Raw genomic sequence first — 21350 nt, 5'->3', positions numbered from 1 at the left:
TTGGCCATAGTTTTTGGTGGGATGTGTGTGTTAGCAAATTTAGCAAACATTGATGATTTACAAAGGTTTTTTCCTTGTGCCAACAACAAAATTGCAGAACCCAGGGAATTCCCAAAGGATGCACCAGAAGCCCCCAGCCACTTTTGAAACATTGTAGAAATGTTGGATGAGGAAAAGAGCATCCTGGTTTTGCAACAAGCATTAGTACATGTGAACAATTAGAACAATAGGCTATTCTTCAAAATCCTAAATCCAGCCCAAACTTGTAACATTTTGATCAGACAGATTTATTGTACATAAGGGTAAGCAGCAAGAGAATGTAACCCAAACACAAAGACATCAGAATTTAAGGCAGCAATAAAAACAGAAATCTTCACAGAAGGAAATGACAAAAGATTATCACAACTACATTGGTGTTCTAGCAGCACTTAAATGAACCAAACTTTTATATACTGTAACCTTGATAGTCCTTGTCTGATCTAGTTTTCTCACAGATTAATCTTGCTATCCTATCTCAGAATTCCTCTGCAATTATGTCTTTGGTTGTTACCTTGTCTGACACCTGGATCTTTGAGGGTTGAGTGGAGGAGGCTTTAAGTCAAAGACATAGGAGCGGGATATAGTTGGTTGCTCTCTGTATTTCTTTGTTCAGCATTTGCAATACCAGATCTACCTCTGCAAAGCTTCTTCCTGATCTAAGGAGGGTTGATGAAACACCTCATGACAAGACACCATTATAACTTCAGCATTTCCCACCACTGTTTGGCTCCAAGGGAAAATTCATAGGCAAAAAGAGAAATTATATTGGTGCTTACAAAAGATTTTTATAAGTCCTCTCACAATGCTAGTAAAGCAATAGCTGTGCCTATCCAACTATGTGAAATTTAGTACAGCAGAAGCCTTCAGAGAAATAGAAACAAAGTTTTTTTTAAAAAAAGGATATACAGGTAGTCCTCACTCAACAATGGTAATTGGGATTGGGAACTACTGTGAAGCAATGTGATCATAAAGTGTCATGTAACTGTACTGATATATGATAGCACTTCCAGAAGTTGCAGTTGTGCTCATTAGGTAAATCTCACAGGCTCACAGCATCTCATGATCACATAATCATCACCTACAATCTTCTGCCAGTTTCCTTTTGATTTTGCTTGTTGGAAGTTGTAGTTAAGGTTACAAATGCAATCGTGTGCTGCAAGATGTTGAAAAGTCATAATTAGGAGCCGGTTGCCAGGCACCTGAATCATGAACATGTGACTGCAGGGATGCTACCATGGCTACTACTAGAAGTACTAGTTGCAGTGCTTTTTTTGTGAAAGAAAAAGGTGCCGGAACTCACACATCATACAACCTGCCTTGCCTACCCTACAAGGTTCCATCCAAAAAAGGTACTGGAACTCCGTTCTGAGCATTCTATGAGAATAAAAGCCCTGACTAGTTGTAAATACTCTTTGTTCAGAATGGTCATAATTCTGAATGGGTGAATGTTAAGCAAGAATTATCCGTACAAGGGTTTGTGGCCTTTGACCAAAAATTGCTCATGCATGAAAAAATGCCAGTTTTAACAAATTGGGAGAAGTTTTGGAAATAAGTTGAATAAATTGAAAACCTACATTATCATAGTAATGCAAATCATATCACTTACTTAATTTATATGACAGTACACAAATGAAATGGATTATATCACTTGATGATATCATGAGGAAAATAACAGAAGGCAGCATAATGCTGGTATTACACTAAAACATCATTTTACTAATGCTACTCTGCAAATTATATAAACTGATGCAAATCATATCATTTGTGTAATTGTGATCACAACATCATTACACAAGTAGTGTAAATTACAAAGGACATGAAGAGGTACATGAAGCCTCTTGCATTAAAATCTGGAAGATCAAAGGTTTCTTTAAACATTAAATTAAAATTAAAGTAGAACAAGGTAAAGAGAAATGAGAATTCTAGAAGGATTGACCAGCTGTGAGAATGAATGTGCTATATGTATTCCCTGCAGAAATTGAAACAAACTGAAGAGATTCAACAAGAATTGCGTGTAGCCATCCATGCTATGAAGATTTCACACCAATAAATTCTGTAAGTTCTAGAAGATTCCATCTTCTCAAGATATATGTGAATCATGGAGAGCACATGAAGAATCTAAGCATATGTCCCCAAATATAGAAAACTTTTAAATTATTTTTAATTGTTAAAATAAATTAAAAACATTTTGAAAGCATGTTACGTCTCAAACTATGAGAATTAAAGTACTATTGGTGTAGAGCAAACAAAATAGTTTTTTTTCAGCTACTCCATTAGCCAAATAGAATGTTTCTGCTGTCCTTTTTAGTACTCATTAAAACTCCATCATTAACAATTCCTAATTCCTAATCAAACACATCAACAATCCCATTCCATTCCCTTTAATTGAAAGTCTTACTCGTTTGCTTTTATGACCAGAGACATACTCATAAAAAACATTATCTGTAACATGTTCTTGATATTGCAATTTTCCAAAATACTTAAACATGTATTTTTGAAGTTAATCCATTTGAAGTTTCATTAATTCATGAACACTTACACTTAAATCAATTTTAATCAATGTGTCTCTATGAACATATACAGAGCATATTAATTTATAATTAACCCTTTTTCAATGAAAGCTACTTTTAACCCAACAATAAATTAGCATTTAGCCATTCTATCATCTTATGCATCATAATATGGTCTACATCAAGATTCTTTATGTCCCAGGCAACCATGTATTGGCTACTAGGCATTTTACATTATGAGATGCACGTTATTAAAAGCATATACTATACATAACAAAAACATGAAATGAAATGCCTTTCCATTCCACATATTTTTAAAGCATTACAAACTCACAATTTAATTTAATATTTTTATCCTATCTCTGATACTTTTCAAGTTACCATTACAGTATGACTGGATAGTTGGTATAAGGTAATTAAAATATAATTTGTTTTGACAATGTGTCATATAGGTTAAATATCTGATGGAAATGCTTCCATACTGTAACTTTTTAATTCCAAATTACTGTAACAAAAAAGCTGACTAATTTGAAAAGTATAATTATATGAAGTATATAATGGTAGAAATCTACTAATTATATCACAGATAACAATGAATGACATTCGATAACCATTTTTTCTTTTCTAAAATTCTAAATGTTGATAAAACAAAGGAGATCATTGTAGATTTTAGAAAGAGCCAGCACAGTCATACTTCACTCAGTATCAAAAATGCAGCTGTAGAGATGGTCAACAGTATTAAATATCTAGGGGGTGCAGATAATTAACAATCTGAATTGGTCTCTCCTTAGTGAAGCGTGCAAACCAGTGTCTGCATTTCCTGCATTGGATGAGGAGAACACATCTTTCTCCTTCTGTCCTGGCCCCTTTTTACAGAGGCATGATTGAAAGCATTTAACAAACTTGGAATTTTTTTAAAAAAATGGCCGATTAGTGTACATTGAAAGTGACAATAAATTTATTATTCTATATTCTATTCACAATTGTGAGAGTGATACAATGGTACAGAAGTTAGGACACTGAATTATGATTAGGATGACCCAGACTCCACATTCAAGTACATAGCCTCAGTAGGTGGCTTTGAGCTGGTCATTATCTCTCAATCTAATTAATCCTGTATCTTTATGATTGTGGGAGTGAAACAGAATAGTAGACAGAATTGCCTTGAATCTTGATGAAGGGCTGAGCTTAGCATTTTCATGCCTCATTAGAAAAAACTGTGGGTGAGGCAGAGTAGAAATCTGATTCCATTTAAATGTAACTCAGTTACATATTTAATATCTTCCCCTCATTCTGTTATATTACAGATTTTAATTTGGTAACAACTTTTGGAAATTTTTCAGGGCCGTGCCTCAGACTTTTGTTAGTTCTTTCTCCTGGAAAAGTAATAAAAATATTAAATAATATTAACTAGGAAGAGAATAGTTGCTCATATTTCCAAATAATGTTTTTCTGACATACCAGTTTAAAGGTACTTACTTACGAATACTCGAACAAGGAAAATTTGGTGTTATTTTTTTTTATTCCAAGCATGGGATTAGGTTGTTACCAATTCTTAATAAAGCAATTCTTGCTTCTGGCCTCTTTTTTTGGGATGTTACAGTACATTCAAGAAATGGTGAGGCATTTTATTCTTTTTCTGAAATTGTTCAGTATTTGTTTCTTTAATGGCAAGTTTCACTGTAAGTTGACCTTGAAAGCAAAATCTTAAAATTGACTTGGGCAAATTTGACAAATTTGATAAAATTTGTATGAAATACATTCTATACTAATTATATATTCTGTTCTATCAACATCTCATTACAATTATGTTGTAGTCAAATCCATCACAAAAGCTCATCACTAGCTGTAAATGTTTAGAATGTAGATGTGTGGTGTTCAAATGCATATATTCATATACATACACACTCAAAAAATAGTCTTTTTGAATTATCTTCTCTGACAAGTTCAGACATTTATAGGCCAGTCAGAAACGTTTTGCTTATATGACATTTAGCATAGACTTACCCCTTCCGTCTGTTGCTCTTTTGGGGTCAGCAACACGTTTAATAATATAGTCCCAAGATCTTGGTCTGGATAATGTGGGTCCTTCAGACTCAATATAACATCAACAGGCCTAGAAAAATAGGTCAATAGAAAAATGAAAACACTAAAATTATGCTTCTACAGACTGCCTGCCTCAGGACAAAGAGTTTAATAACTCATGAGTTATGTTTTGCTTTCTATCACCTTCATCAAATAAACAATGAGAATGTAAAGCAAGAACAAGTCCAGGAATTTTTGTAAACTTATGGATAAGGCTTTTAATATACACCAAGGACTGTCTGACATCTTAAAATGACAAGAACACAATGTTCACATTATCGTGGATACAAAGCTTTGTTCTGTACAAACTTTTAATAAACACTTGAAAGTTTGGATATTTTTTCATATCCAAACTTTCAATATTTACTAAAAGCAATGTAAATATTACAGGTAGTTGTTGAGTTACAGTGGCAACTGGGACCAGAATTTCTGTCACTAAGTGATGCTGTCACAAAGCATGACATCATGTGACTGCATTACTTAACAATGGCAATCCCAGCAATTCTCTTAATTGAATTCTACTGATCATTAGCCAAGGACCCAACATGATCCAAGCCATTCCCAGCTTGGTCCTTCCCAACCCAAAGCCCTGTTGTTTCAAGCTAAGGAACTACCTTCACTTCAACTCCCCACAATAGCCTGTTTCCTATATCTCTGCCAGTGTTCAGACATATGTAGGAAATATCTGGGACCATTTGGATGAGAATATGATGGACACATACCATCACAAATATGGAGACCCCACTATAGCTGATCATCTAAGTTCAAACATTATACCCTTCCAGTTTGAAATGGTCCCAAAGTAGTTTAAAAGATGTAAAACAGAAAGAAAAGTAGATGAGGAAGGGAAGGGAAGACAATGCTTCCTAGTTCTCTTTTCATAAATTTGTGATAATTCAACTCTAGTATTTTTATTTTAACTAGTATTGGTAGTGTAGCATTCAACTTCTTTTTTTATTTCTCTGTATCCCTAGTCACATTGAAATAGAAAGAAATACATCATGAAATTCATTGAGTTTCATAAAATGATACCTATTTTGTTCTAGGGAATTCAGGTCCAAAAAAGCTGACCCCATAAAATCATCTTGAAGTCCAAAATCATAATCAAAAACCTAAGATGAACAAATAACATTTATTAATAAAAACAGATTTCATAAACTTAACTCAATGTTTACACAAATAGATACATGAGGCATGCAATTATTAGATGATACTGCAAACTAATTGGTCCCAAAGTTCATGTACTCATTTTTATAAAATACATATGTAAAGTTCTCTTTTACTATTTCTTTTTCTGGCTGGCATAATTTCTCAAACATTAATCAAAGTTATGAAGACTTTATTTTGCTGTGTTCTGGAATATTTTGATGAATATTGCAATTTTAATAAGGATGTTGTATTGTGCCCTTTAATAATATTTCTGTTAAGATTAAGCTCTGAGATCAGTAAGATGTACTATTATTGCTATTTTTAAGGAGAACTGGATGTGACTTACCTTTATATACAGTTGTTCCCTTAAGTGCTCAATAAGAATGGAAGTTCTTTCCTCCCAAACAGGATTAAGATTCTTACTGATTGTTTTACTTCTAAAGATTTCTTTTCCACCAAGTTTAAACTTGACATATGGATCACTTGTTCCTGAAGCAAAAGTTAAGGTTATATATGAAAACTAGATGTTCTTGGGAGCTCATAAATTTAAAGTAAAACAACAATAAGCAGCTAGTTTTCTCTTTTTAGATGACGGGAGTAACAAATGTTTTTAAAAGATTAAAATAAGAGTGAGATTGGATCAATTCTACATTTATTTTCTTTGAAACTCAAGATTTGGTAATTCTAACATGTGACAGGAAGGTTGTTGGTTGGTTACTACCATATGTATATTATTTATTTATTATTATTTTCCTTGCTTTGTTATATATGTAGGTTCTATATATGGTGGATTATGAAACTATATCATTGCTTTTATATAGTTTCTTTAAAATTAGCAATTAAAAATACCCCTGACAAAGAGAATAAAGTAAGACCTCATATATTAATTCTTAAAGCAAAATGTGCAATTCCTACAATAAAACATCTACTGTTTTATATTAAATAGTTTTTCATGGTTGTAAAGATGACATTCAGAAGAGCTTTTATTTCTATTTTACTTTAAAGTAGTGCATGCATACTGCACATTACTGTGAATAAGAGCAACATGGAATGCATTTTCATTTATTCAAAATCATTCCATAAATACAGTTTATATATTTGTAATATTTCATCAGGCAATGACAAGGCAAAATTATCTTCCAGTGTATAATAAGGTTAAGTAAAAACAAAGTCAAATTCAGACTAATGCTCTATCTTGCCAAACACTAGAAATATCCTTTATTAACCTCTTTCTCAATAACTAAAAAGACTGTAAACATTATGCAACAGAAACAAACAAATATTTGAGATAAATTCCAGATCAAACAATAAAAAAACATGGAAGCGATAGTTTAATATTTGAAATTGTTCTACACTGAATTTAAAACTGTGTGTATATTCGCCATCTGTTAAATTATCCCCTGATCTCTGAATAACTTTACATGGAAATATCTCAATACACTCTTTAAAATATTCTGTCTGGATTCAGAATTTATCATAGAATATAAATAGCCAATTATAAGATTTAATCCTGCAATAAAATGTCCACATGAGCAAAAGTGTATAGACATGCATTTGAATGCATAATTTAGAAGGTAAATGAAATTTAAAAACAAAATTACACTGATGTGATTTGATCAATATTTACTATTAAATGTATCATGCCATGTAAATATAAAGCTGAATAGGTTTGTCCATAACAAATATAACCTGTGTTTTAACATATTTCATTAATTTTAATTAAAAACGCAAATATGCCAAGTCAGTTGTCCTAGTAAACAATGTTTCAAGCAGACTTCTAATATTTATTGAAATATTTAAGGCTTTTTTATCCTACATTCTAATATGACAATTATTACTTTATTTATTTTATTTTTTATTTATTTTATTTTAATTCCATTTATATCCCACCCTTCTCCGAAGACTCAGGGCAGCTTACAAGCTTAAAAATATTAAATATTTTTAGTCTCACTATTTAAAAAAGCCCAAAAGCAATTATAACAGCAACAGCCCTTGCTGAACACATGGTGGCAGTATGACAGCAAAAATCTTTCTTTTGAGGCTCAGTTATAAACCTACACAAATCATGGGCTCATAAAACAGAATCCTGTAGTCAATATTAGACCCAGTCCTGTTAACTGCTGTCCATAAATCATGGATTAAACACATTAGCAAGAATTATTCAGCGTAAGCTGAAATATACCATGGTTGATGTATTTACAAATTGATGGAAGAATAAAATTTGATCTTAAGAATGATCTTAAGAATGAAGGAGGAAGGTTAAGAAGAGTGGGAGAATTTGAAACCGTTATGAAAATCCACCCCTTCGTGGATTACTGCCTTGTCGTGGTGAAGGGGCTTGCGTAATTCAATGAAGCTATGAGCTATGCCGTGCAGGGCCACCCAATCATAGCAGAGTGTTTTGACAAAACCTGATCCACTGGAGAAGGAAATGGCAACCCACTCCAGTATCTTTGCCATGAAAACCCCATGGACAGTACCAAAAAGCAAAAAGATATGATGCTGGAAGATGAGCCCCTCAGGTCGGAAGGTGTCCAATATGCTACTGGGGAAGAGCAGAGGGCTAGTACTAGTAGCGCCAGAAAGAATGAAGTGACTGGGCCAAAGCTAAAAGCTCAGCTGTGGATATATCTGGTGGTGAAAGGAAAGGCCGATGCTGTAAAGATTTTTTTCTCCATAGGAACCTGGAATGTAAGATCCATGAATCAAGGAAAGCTGGACGTGGTCAAACAAGAGATGACAAGACTAAACATCGACATCTTAGGAATCAGCGAACTAAAATGGACAGGAATGGGTGAATTTAATTCAGATGACCATCAGATATACTACTGCGGGCAAGAATCCTTCAGAAGAAATGGAGTAGCCTTAATAGTCAATAAAAGAGTAGGAAAAGCAATACTGGGATACACTCCCCAAAATGACAAAATGATCTCAGTTCGAATCCAAGGCAAACCATTCAATATCACACTAGTCCAAGTCTATGCCCCAGCCACCAGTGCTGAAGAGGATCAAATTGACTGGTTCTATGAAGCCCTACAGCACCTTATAGAAATAACACCAAAAAGTGATGTCCTTATCATCATGGGAGATTGGAATGCTAAAGTAGGAAGCCAAAAGTTAACCGGAATAACAGGCAAGTTTGGCCTTGGATTACAAAATGAAGCAGGGCACAGGCTGATAGAATTTTGTCAAGAAAATACGATGATCATAGCAAACACTCTTTTCCAACAACCCGAGATGGCTCTACACAGGGACATCACCAGACGGTCAACACAGAAATCAAATTTATTGTTGTGATTGAGCGTCAGCCTGTGATACCGGCAGCTGAGTCTGATGATTCTGAAGAGGAGGAGGAGAAGGGGTTTGGAGAGCCTTTGGTGTCAGAGGGATGCTCTGATGCACTGCAGGACTCTCAGCCTGGCCCCTCCTGTCATGTTCCTCATCAGACTCAGCCGTGCGAACACGAGGTATTGGACATAGAGGATTCACAGCTGGATCTATTCAGGGATCCACACAATCCAATGCTTTAGCATAGTCAATGAAGCAAAAGTAGATGTTTTTCTGGACCCTAGCTTTCTCCATGATCCAGCGTATGTTGGCAATTTGATTTCTAGTTCCTCTGCCTCTTTGAAATCCTGCCTGTACTTCTGGTAGTTCTCGATCCACATACTGCTGGAGTCTAGCTTGTAGGATTTTAAGCATAACTTTACTAGCATGAGAAATGAGTGCAATGGTGAGATAGTTTGAACATTCTTTGGCACTGCCTTTCTTTGGAATTGGAATGTAAACTGATCTTTTTCAATCCTGTGGCCACTGTTGAGTTTTCCAAATTTGCTGGCAAATTGAGTGTAGCATTTTTACTGCATCGTCTTTTAAGATTTTGAATAGCTCAGCTGGAATACTGTCACCTCCACTAGCTTTGTTGTTGCTCAGCTTTTCTAAGGCCCACTTCACTTCTCATTCTAGGATGTCTGGCTCGAGGTCAGTGATCACCCCATCGTGGTTATCAGGGACGTTAAGCTCATTCTTGTATAGTTCTTCTGTGTAATTTTGCCACCTCTTCTTAACCTCTTCTGCCTCTGTTAGGTCCCTGCCATTTTGGTCCTTTATCATGCCCATTTTTGCATTAAACGTTCCCTTCATTTCTCCAATTTTCTTGAAGAGATCTCTGGTCCTCCCTATTCTATTGTTTTCTTCTATTTCTTTGCACTGTTCATTTAAGAAGGCATTCTTATCTCTTCTAGCTATTCTCTGGAATTCTGCATTCAATTGGGTGTATCTTTCTTTTTCTCCCTTGCCTTTCGCTTCCCTCCTTTCCTCAGCTATTTGCAAAGCTTCCTCAGATAGCCATTTTGCTTTCTTGCATTTCTTTTTCTTTGGGATGGTTTTAGTTGCTACCTCTTGTACAATGTTGCGAACCTCTGTCCATAGTTCTTCAGGCACTCTGTCTATCAGATCTAATTCCTTAAATCTATTTGTCACCTCTACTGTATATTTGTCAGGGATATGATTTAGTTCATATCTGAGTGGCCTAGTGCTTTTCCCTACTTTCTTCAGTTTAAGCCTAAATTTTGCAACGAGAAGCTCATGGTCTGAGCCACAGTCAGCTCCTGGTCTTGTTTTTACTGACTGTATAGAGCTTCTCCATCTTTGGCTGCAGAGCACATAGTTGTTCTGTTCCAGCCTACGACTGGCCCTGTTTGAATGTCAGGGACAACCCCTTTTTATACTCAACAGGCTGGAAAAAACCCAACCAAATTTATTTATAAAGTTGGGTTGAAACTTAACATTAAGAAAACTAAGATCATGGCATCCGGCCCTCTCAATTCCTGGCAAATAGACGGGGAAGAAATGGAGGTAGTGACAGTGTTGTGTAGTGGGTTCGTTGTGCAGGAAAGGAGACGAGGCAAGTGAGTTCAGCAAAGCTCATGGTTTATTGCTTACAGGATCTGAACTGAGAATTGGGCTGCAGCTTGCAGCAATTTATAGCCTGGCCCCTAGGCGGCAGCCAATAGGTTTGAAGCAACCCATTGCCGCCTAGGGGCAGCCAATAGCCATACTGGAGATGGGGAGTCTGAGTTGCTGGAGAGCCGTTAGCTGCTCCAGCTTACCACGTGGTATTACAAGTGAGTCCAATACATAACAGACAGATTTTATTTTCCTGGGCTTCAAGATCACTGCAGATGGGGACTGCAGCCAAGAAATTAAAAGACGCTTGCTCCTGGGGAGGAAAGCCATGGCAAATCTAGACAGCACACTAAAAAGCAAAGACATCACCCTGACAACAAAAGTGCGTATAGTCAAGGCTATGGTCTTCCCAGTTGCAATGTATGGCAGTGAAAGTTGGACCATAAGAAAGGCTGAGCACCAAGGAATTGAGGCTTTTGAACTATGGTGCTGGAGATGACTCCTGCGAGTCCCTTGGACTGCAAGGCGATCAAACCGGTCAGTCCTAGAGGAGATCAACCCTGACTGCTATTTAGAAGGCCACATCCTGAAGTTGAAACTCAGATACTTTGGCCACCTAATGAGAATGAAAGACTCACTGGAGAAGAGCCTAATACTGGGAAAGGTTGAGGGCAAGAAAAGAATGGGACAACAGAGAATGAGGTGGCTGGATGGAGTCACTGAAACAGTAGGCGTGAGTCTAGACGGACTCCAGAAGATGGTAGAGGACAGGAAGGCCTGGAGGAACGTTGTCCATGGGGTCACGATGGGTCGAACGTGACTTTGCAACTAACAACAACAACAACATGAAAATCCAGGAGAATTGGTTAGGTTGCAACAGGTAATCCTTCATTTACCACAATATTATTTACAACAATATTATTTATTGTAAGTGTTATGTGTCAAATCAATGAATGAGATAAATAATGGGGATAATTATTGTTCAATAAGAACCTTGAAGCATTATAAGCAGCACCAGCTAATTTTTTTCAGCTTTGCCTACACCATTTGTACACTTCCACTGATGGCAGTTACTGAACTTTCTCTTCAATATATAGGAATCAAATGCTCTGTCACTTTACGTATCAATTTCTATGAAAAACAGAAAAGAAATAAACAAATAACAGGTCAATTATTTTGAGAAACTATTTAGACTACATCACTTCTGTCCAAGGTATTATATGACCACTATCTTGCTGAATTCTGTTGAAATAATTTTTGTATAAAGTTTTTGAAACAACAAATCTACCTTTTATATAGAGTTAAAATATTCACTAGTTTGTAACCTTACTTTGTAGTCTATGTTTAAAAATGGTCTTTATAGCATCTTGTTGTACAGTTCATTCTTCAAGAGAAAGCATATTACTGATTATTAACCTTGTTGAATGAAAACATGTTGCCATAATTGTCTCAATTTCTTCTATTAATAATTCTAAGTTTTTATATACAGTACTCAATGTAATACATTGAATCATTTGATTCTCAGAACTATCACTCTGACAATGTTACTGAGCAAAATTTTAGCTTATTCATAATTATATGTCCAGATCCTCTCCAACAACCAATTCACAAGACTACAGATTAAAACAGCAAATTTCATTCATAAGAAATGGGTGAATTAGAGTGCTGATTTATAATTTAATCATAATTTATCACATAAATTGCAGGATAATTTTGCTTAGATGACATTATTATTACATATATAATCTGACTTTTCATTTGTATAAACTCTCAATGACATCCAGAAACTTCAAAAGAACACAAGAATGCTAATTATGAGTCTCTAACACATTTTAAGATTCATATTCCAGTTTTTTCTCATGTGAAGTCAGTTTATGAAGTCACAGTTATCCCTCTTTTTTCCATCAATTTTATTAAAGTTTATACTATATACATAAGTAAACCAAACACACCTATAGAATGAAAAACACTTTTATAAAAGAAAAAAATGAAAAAGTACAGAAAAAGAAAAAGGTAACAGAAAAATAGAAACTTTCCCCTTCATCTGTGCATAATTACCTCTCTTGTATTCTATAAAATGTTGCACACAAAGTGATCATTCAGTAAATAAAGTGAATTAAATACAATTTTCAGTCAGTCAATAAATATAACACATGAATTGTAACTGTAATTCAGCTGAAAGGACTCAAGAATTAAAATAGTCATGCAAAAGTAATTACCTAATAAAGCAGTGAGTTATTTTCATTTCACATAATTTATATATTTCATTTAAACTCACATATTTTCGCTCAGATAATCACTCAATGTGGCAAGCAAAATTAAACACAATTCCAAAGATTAATGATAAATACAATTAACATTAACATTAAAGATGTATCATTAGAGATTTCCTAAATACTAAGTAGAGACCAAAAATAACTTCCTAGCAAGGTGGGAAACAATATCTGGGGAAGTCATGTCTGTGCTAGCAGACCTATCTTTGTAAACATCCCTTCTCTAGATCTTAAAGGTTTGTTTATAATAGAACATGCAGTGTTCAAAAATGGCAAATCAAGCTTTTAAATAAGGATTGTAGAACATCAGCCTATTGGTTAATGAAACACATCTTTTCAAAAACCTGATCTTCACCTTTAACTATATCTGACAGATTTAACCAATAGGAAAGGTATGGCTGAAGTTCTGTCCACATACTGTAAACACAAGCCAAAAAGAATAGAAAACTAAGCTTAGCAAATACTTATTACCGTATATACTTGAGTATAAGCCGACTCAAGTATAAGCCGAGACCCCTAATTTTACCCCAAAAACTGGGAAAAGTTATTGAGTATAAGCCGAGTATAAGTATAAGGAACTCATCCAGTTCCTTCGCTCCATAAGCTCCAGGTCCTCTCCTCCTCTGCCTCCTCTGGAAACAGCCCTGATTTGCAATAGAATCCATCACTGGGCCAGCAGTCAGATCTTGCTGCTGGTAGAACAAATTCAAACAGCGCCAATGACTTTTAACGGTCTCACCAACAGTTCCAAAACAACTAGAAACTCGCCATGCCAGCAAAGATTGTCGGTCGTATGTCAAGTATAAGCTTGGCCCCTTCTTAGCAACATATCTATATTCTGTGCCACGACGAGCCGCTCGTTGACTCTGGCAGCATCCCGGAGCTGGCTCGGCCGCGGTTCGCAGGGTCCGCTCATCAGGCTGCCAGGCTTCCTGGCAGCACATCCCCGCAGGGAAGGTCTGCTAGGGAGGCGGCAGCCAAGCGTTGTTTCCCTCCTCGTGCGTGTGTGTGTGTGTGTGTGTGTGTGTGTATGTGTGAGACCTGCGGGAACGGCTGGTAGAGGTGGCGGCAGTCCGGCGTTTCCCCCCCTCATGCATGCGTGCGTGTGTCAGACCCGCGGGAATGGCTGGTAAGGAAGCGGCGTTCCCCCCCTCCTGTGTGTCGGGCCCACGGGGCTTGACACACAGAGAAACACAAATGCCAGACTGCCGCCACCTTTACTAGCCATTCCTGCGGGTCTGACACACACACACACACACACACACTCGCACGAGGGGGAGAAACAACGCTGGACTGCCACCACCTCTGCCAGCCCTGCAAGCCTCTGCCGCCCCGGCGTTGGTGGTCGAGCTCTTCGGAGCCGGCAGAGAATCTCCCGCAGGAGGAGGTCGCGGCTTTCTCTCTTGCTTCGGACTGCAAGGATTTAAACTCCAGGAACAAATCCCGATGGAAGTTTTTTTAAAAAAAATACTCCTCCGGGTCGGACAGGGGACCCAGGCTGAGGTCTAGGGGTAGTGGGGGGGGGCTCGCGGACATAGATGGGCTCAAGTGGAAGCCAAGCAGCCCTCCCGAATCTGGGCTTCTGGACGGAGCAGCCGGTGGTGTGTTTCAAAAAGCAGAAAAGTTGGATTTTGAACATTTCAGCAGCGCATCTGCACCCGCTGCTTTTAGAAAGTACGAGGACCGGCAACTCCACTTCTCGGCTGATGCAGCGGGAGGCCGTGGGTCAAGCAGGCTACGCTTCCTCAGGCGCTGCAATGGCACCCGTTTTCCCCGGCGAGTTTTCACTACCTGGCCCCTGCAGAATCGCGGCGGTGCCCCCGGAGGAGCCTACCCCGAGGCTGCGGCTGATTTTTCCTTCTCCAGGCCTCTGCCGCCCAGAGCGTTGTTTCTCCCCCTCGTCTGTGTGTGTGTGTGTGTGTGTGTGTGTGTGTGTGTGTGTCAGACCCACGGGAATGGCTGGTAGGGAAGCGGCATTCCGGCATTCCCCCCCTTCCTGTGTGTCGGGCCCACGGGGCTTGACACACAGAGAAACGCAAATGCCGGACTGCCGCCACCTTTACTAGCCATTCCTGCGGGTCTGACACACACACACACACACACACACACACGCACGAGGGGGAGAAACAACGCTGGACTGCCGCCACCTCTGCCAGCCCTGCAAGCCTCTGCCGCCCCGGCGTTGGTGGTCGAGCTCTTCGGAGCCGGCAGAGAATCTCCCGCAGGAGGAGGTCGCGGCTTTCTCTCTTGCTTCGGACTGCAAGGATTTAAACTCCAGGAACAAATCCCGATGGAAGTTTTTTTAAAAAAATACTCCTCCGGGTCGGACAGGGGACCCAGGCTGAGGTCTAGGGGTAGTGGGGGGGGGCTCGCGGACATAGATGGGCTCAAGTAGAAGCCAAGCAGCCCTCCCGAATCTGGGCTTCTGGACGGAGCAGCCGGTGGTGCGTTTCAAAAAGCAGAAAAGTTGGATTTTGAACATTTCAGCAGCACATCTGCACCCGCTGCTTTTAGAAAGTACGAGGACCGGCAACTCCACTTCTCGGCTGATGCAGCGGGAGGCCCAGCCTCTCTTCAAACTCAGTACCCGTGGCGGGGCTGGATCCGCCACCCGAAAGACTCTCGGGTGGCGCTTCCACGACGCAGTCGAAGCGCTTCGCTCCGTACACGGAAGGAAAAAGGTCGGCCCTCCAGCCGCGACCCGTCCTGCGGGCGCTCCTGCTTTGCGGCTCTCGTCGCTGCCGGGAAGCCTCCGCAGTCGTGGAGGAGCGAAAGGCAGTGGCGGCACCTCCCCACGGCGGAGGCTCCCCGGCGTGTCCCTGCACCGGTCTCCCCCGCCGGCCGTGGGTCAAGCAGGCTATGCTTCCCCGGGCGCTGCAACGGCACCCGTTTTCCCCGGCGAGTTTTCACTACCTGGCCCCTGCAGAATCGCGGTGGCGCCCCTGGAGAAGCCTACCCCGAGGCTGCGGCCGATTTTTCCTTCTCCAGGCCTCTGCCGCCCAGAGCGTTGTTTCTCCCCCTCGTGCGTGTGTGTGTGTGTGTATGTGTGTCAGACAGAAACGGGCGGCAGAGGCCTGGAGAAGGAAAAATCGGCCGCAGCCTCGGGGTAGGCTTCTCCGGGGGCGCCGCCGCAATTCTGCAGGGGCCAGGTAGTGAAAACTCGCCGGGGAAAACGGGTGCCGTTGCAGCGCCTGGGGAAGCGTAGCCTGCTTGACCCACGGCCTCCCGCTGCATCAGCTGAGAAGTGGAGTTGCCGGTCCTCGTACTTTCTAAAAGCAGCAGGTGCAGATGCGCTGCTGAAATGTTCAAAATCCAACTTTTCTGCTTTTTGAAACGCACCACCGGCTGCTCCGTCCAGAAGCCCAGATTCGGGAGGGCTGCTTGGCTTCCACTTGAGCCCATCTATGTCCACGAGCCCCCCCCACTACCCCTAGACCTCAGCCTGGGTCCCCTGTCCGACCCGGAGGAGTATTTTTTTAAAAAAAACTTCCATCGGGATTTGTTCCTGGAGTTTAAATCCTTGCAGTCCGAAGCAAGAGAGAAAGCCGCGACCTCCTCCTGCAGGAGATTCTCTGCCGGCTCCGAAGAGCTCGACCACCAACGCCGGGGCGGCAGAGGCTTGCAGGGCTGGCAGAGGTGGCGGCAGTCCAGCGTTGTTTCTCCCCCTCGTGTGTGTGTGTGTGTGTGTGTGTGTGTGTGTGTGTGTGTGTCAGACCCGCAGGAATGGCTAGTAAAGGTGGCGGCAGTCCGGCATTTGTGTTTCTCTGTGTGTCAAGCCCCGTGGGCCCGACACACAGGAAGGGGGGGAATGCCGGAATGCCGCTTCCCTACCAGCCATTCCCGTGGGTCTGACACACACACACACACACACACACACACACACAGACGAGGGGGAGAAACAACGCTCTGGGCGGCAGAGGCCTGGAGAAGGAAAAATCAGCCGCAGCCTCGGGGTAGGCTCCTCCGGGGGCACCGCCGCGATTCTGCAGGGGCCAGGTAGTGAAAACTCGCCGGGGAAAACGGGTGCCGTTGCAGCACCTGAGGAAGCGTAGCCTGCTTGACCCACGGCCTCCCGCTGCATCAGCCGAGAAGTGGAGTTGCCGGTCCTCGTACTTTCTAAAAGCAGCGGGTGCAGATGCGCTGCTGAAATGTTCAAAATCCAACTTTTCTGCTTTTTGAAACACACCACCGGCTGCTCCGTCCAGAAGCCCAGATTCGGGAGGGCTGCTTGGCTTCCACTTGAGCCCATCTATGTCCGCGAGCCCCCCCCACTACCCCTAGACCTCAGCCTGGGTCCCCTGTCCGACCCGGAGGAGTATTTTTTAAAAAAAACTTCCATCGGGATTTGTTCCTGGAGTTTAAATCCTTGCAGTCCGAAGCAAGAGAGAAAGCCGCGACCTCCTCCTGCGGGAGATTCTCTGCCGGCTCCGAAGAGCTCGACCACCAACGCCGGGGCGACAGAGGCTTGCAGGGCTGGCAGAGGTGGTGGCAGTCCAGCGTTGTTTCTCCCCCTCGTGCATGTGTGTGTGTGTGTGTGTGTGTGTGTGTGTGTGTGTCAGACCCGCAGGAATGGCTAGTAAAGGTGGCGGCAGTCCGGCATTTGCGTTTCTGTGTGTCAAGCCCCATGGGCTCAACACACAGGAAGGAGGGGAATGCCGGAATGCCGCTTCCCTACCAGCCATTCCCATGGGTCTGACACACACACGCACGCACGAGGGGGAGAAACAACGCTGGACTGCCACCAGCTCTGCAAGGCTCTGCCGCTCCCTTCTCTCAGCAGCCTGTTCTGAACGAAGGGACAGTTCTTTTTTTTGTTCACTGGAGTATAAGCCGAAGTGGATTTTTTCAGCCCGAAAAGTGGGCTGAAAAATTCGGTTTATACTCAAGTATATACGGTATATTACAGTATTTTCACATCCATAGTTAGTTTTAAGCCCTGTTTGAAAGCCCTATCCTTTTAGAATTCACAAAGCAAACCTTTTCAAATACCATTTACTCTAAGTCAGCTGTGAAAGTATCTGAGATAATTATCTACTGAAAAGTAAATAACGTGATTTAAAATGTGTTAAATTTGTTAGAGGGAGCAGACTATTGTATCTCATTGAACTGCTTCTTATATATTCCCAAAGCATAAAACGAACTAGGATTAAAACTACCAAAGAGAGATGCTTGCTTTTGTCAGAGATGTCAATTAATATAAAAAACCCGAGTATATTAACAACTAATCTTTGTATGTGCCTATGATATCTATAATATTAAACTACAATCACATTAAAGGCTTTTCCATTTTATCACAGCAGCTTTAAGAGTTAAGAATAAAAAAGGCTAAATGCAATATTTCTTAAAAAAATAATACTTGACTTTCAATTATAACCACCAGACAAATGCTGCCTAAAAATTCTTCTCATATTTTGTCTCTTTGATTCTATTCTTCCCATATCCATTTGAAGACTCACAGTATTACCAATAACAATTGGTATTAAACTGACAAAGCACACAGTGATCTAAAAAGGAATGACTGCTTCAGTGGTAAACTATTCTGTTTCTAAGCTCCATTTATCACAAATCTGACCTATATTCAACTATCGAAATATAACATATTCCAACACAATAGATACCAACACATCATCAAAAGTGTGTATGCATCTAGTCGCAAAACAATTACTTGAACATACTCAACAGTTAACTGGCAGCCAATACTGATTCTTCTGCCCTTTACCTGGGATTACAGTCCAATTAACAATGCATGGTTCCGAATCCAGGACCAAGTCAGAGAGTGAATATGTATTCTTTTGCTCATGTTTTTAAAAATATGTCTTTACATCCTGGGGCCAAAAAAAAAAGTCTGGGGAAAAAAAAGTTCATTGCCTTCTAAAATTTGAAAAACCCAGATATAAGCAAAATATGTTTGATACAAATTTACTATCCGCTCTAGCTGTCTATTTTATAAGTTGCTAAAAAACATTTTAAAGCCAACAAAATCCTTATGTTAAGGGGAAAGTTATCATTACAAAATATATAAACTAATGTAATAGTGGTATTACTATTTATCAAACTCATCTCAGTCTTTAGGAAACTGGCTATATTAGAACATTTTTGGAGGCATACTCTTACCTCTTCGATCACGAGCTGCCAAGTTAGTACCTCGTCTTAATGTAATATCCAATTGGTACATTCCTGGTTCAGCAGGTGGCAATTCTACATTACTTGTCCCAGCAAGACCAAATCTCTAAAAAGCATAAAGAAAATATTAAAACATCCTTAGTATTTTCTCAATTACCTTGTTTGGAAACTAAAATTCCTTATTCTCATAACAACTGTAGAACATTAGATAATAACATCACTGACTGACAGTAACAGTTTTTAACAATTCTCTTCCTATTTATAAATATTAAGAATTTTCAGCAGGTACATAAAAATGAGATAAAAATGATGGAAGCAAATTATTACCTTCTCACAAAAGATCAGTTGTATTCTATAGGTAACAACTTGTTCTACAATTTACTTTTCCTGTTTTGACAGTTAGAACAATGATCAACAGAACAGAAATAAAAAACTTAAACAGGTAATACAGAAAGTCTAGTGATCACACATTTATATAGTTTAATAAGCAGTGTTAACAGCAGTTTGTCATTAATACATTTTTCTTTGCTTCCACTTTTATAACAATGTCTTTGTCAAATTTCTTGACTCTGGAAAAATCTCAATGGTTTTGCAAAATGCAATTGACCAAATGAAATTACTGCCTATTTGGATTTGGATTTTGCTTCATGGCCTTGGGGTTAGGGGTTTTTTAATACTATTGTGAATATCAGCATCCTATTATGTTAAGATTTTTATTTTGAACATTTTCAATAATTATAGTAATGTATCATTAGTAACAAGGGATGCGGTGGCTCAGTGGGTTAGGACGCTGAGCTTGTCAATCAGAAGGTCGGCAGTTTGGTGGGTCGAATCCCAGGTGCCGCGTAACAAGAGTGAGCACCTGTTACTTGTCCCAGCAAGTAACGTGCAGTTCAAAAGCACGTAAAAATGCAAGTAGAAAAATAGGGACCACTACGGTGGGAAAGTTAACGGCGTTCCGTGCGCCTTTGGCGTCTAGTCATGCCGGCCACATGACCATGGAGACGTCCTCAGACAAGCACTAGCTCTTTGGCTTTGAAATGGAGATGAGTACCGGCCCCTAGAGTTGGAAACAACTAGCACACGTGTGCGGGGGAACCTTTTTATCATTAGTAACTGAGCAGCTTAAATAATTGTGTTAAATTAATATGAGAACCAAAAAAAAGACACTCATTATTAGAGAGAAAACCTATTCCATTAACTGAGAAACAAAATCTTTAAAGTTTTCAATAAGAAAATCAATTATTGCCTCACAAATCATGATATATCTTCTTTCAGGATCCTAATGTGGTATGTATCCCTTTCCCATCACATTATAAGTAGACCTCAACTTGTGAGCACAATTTAAAATAATAACAGAGTTGGAAGGGACCTTGGGGGTCAAGTCCAACCCGCTGCTCCAGCTGGAAACCCTATACAATTTCAGATAAATGGTTGCCCAATATCTTCTTAAACATCTTCATCTATGGATTCAATCCGTAGCTCAGTTCTCGGCTGCACAGGCCTTCCAGAAAGGCCTCTGACTGTGAAATGCAGGCCTGAGCTCCATTCTCAGTTGCAGAATGAAGTGGGCTGGCGCCACAAGGTGCCTCTTTGGAAGGCAAACAAAAAACAAAAAACCGGGTCTTATTTTTGGGAAAACATAGTATAAACAAAGTATTAGATACTTCTTCTATTAAAGAGTCATATTCCAAGTCTGAGAATTGGTTTGTGAAATATACATTTTTAGCACAAATACTTACAAGATAGCATTCAAATAATGCAATGCTCTAAAGTCATTAAAAAGTTAAGCAAGTAAAATATAACACTATAGCTTATAGAGAGAAATAGACAATCCAAGGAATTTTAGGTTTTAAAATTCCAGGAGGTTAAAAACATCTTCATTGACTTCAAAATGTTACATTGTGGCTTGGCAAGTTTATTTATAATGTAGATTATAAGGTACCAAAGTAAGAAGCCTTTGCATTAAAATAAGTCATAAATATTCTTAGCTTATTTGTGTACTAATATTGAATCATTAATCATAAGTACTAATTTGAAAACTGGTTCAATTTTTATTCAAACTCTAGCTATGATGAATCATTAGCTCAACAATTATTTGTTTTCCTAAAATGAAAAAAAAATGATCTCAGAAGAATCTTAAAGCTCGAAAGACTTACACTTTTCTCACAAAAACAGCCAGAAAGCATAAAGATCTAGTACAACTGTCACCTTAATTTTAACTTCTATAAATTATAAATGGTAAAATATTAAAAGGTAAAGT

At 39.6% G+C, this 21350-nt stretch overlaps 1 protein-coding gene across 1 annotated transcript in view; it reads right to left on the bottom strand.

Annotated features, from left to right (window-relative positions):
- The window catches only part of MCTP1 (multiple C2 and transmembrane domain containing 1), a gene marked incomplete at both ends in the record, with an annotated part of 162850 nt that overhangs the window by 119994 nt on the left and 21506 nt on the right, over window positions 1-21350 (bottom strand). The window contains 4 exons of the mRNA XM_083353508.1: window positions 4557-4665; window positions 5667-5746; window positions 6130-6272; window positions 19079-19193. Of these exons, the coding sequence (XP_083209634.1) occupies window positions 4557-4665; window positions 5667-5746; window positions 6130-6272; window positions 19079-19193 (447 nt within the window). The remainder of the gene's footprint in view (window positions 1-4556; window positions 4666-5666; window positions 5747-6129; window positions 6273-19078; window positions 19194-21350) is intronic.

The sequence above is a fragment of the Vipera ursinii genome, assembly GCF_947247035.1.
Source record: "Vipera ursinii genome assembly, chromosome: 2".
In the NCBI taxonomy this organism is placed as follows: domain Eukaryota; kingdom Metazoa; phylum Chordata; class Lepidosauria; order Squamata; family Viperidae; genus Vipera; species Vipera ursinii.
This window is presented reverse-complemented; position numbering and strand designations above follow the sequence as displayed.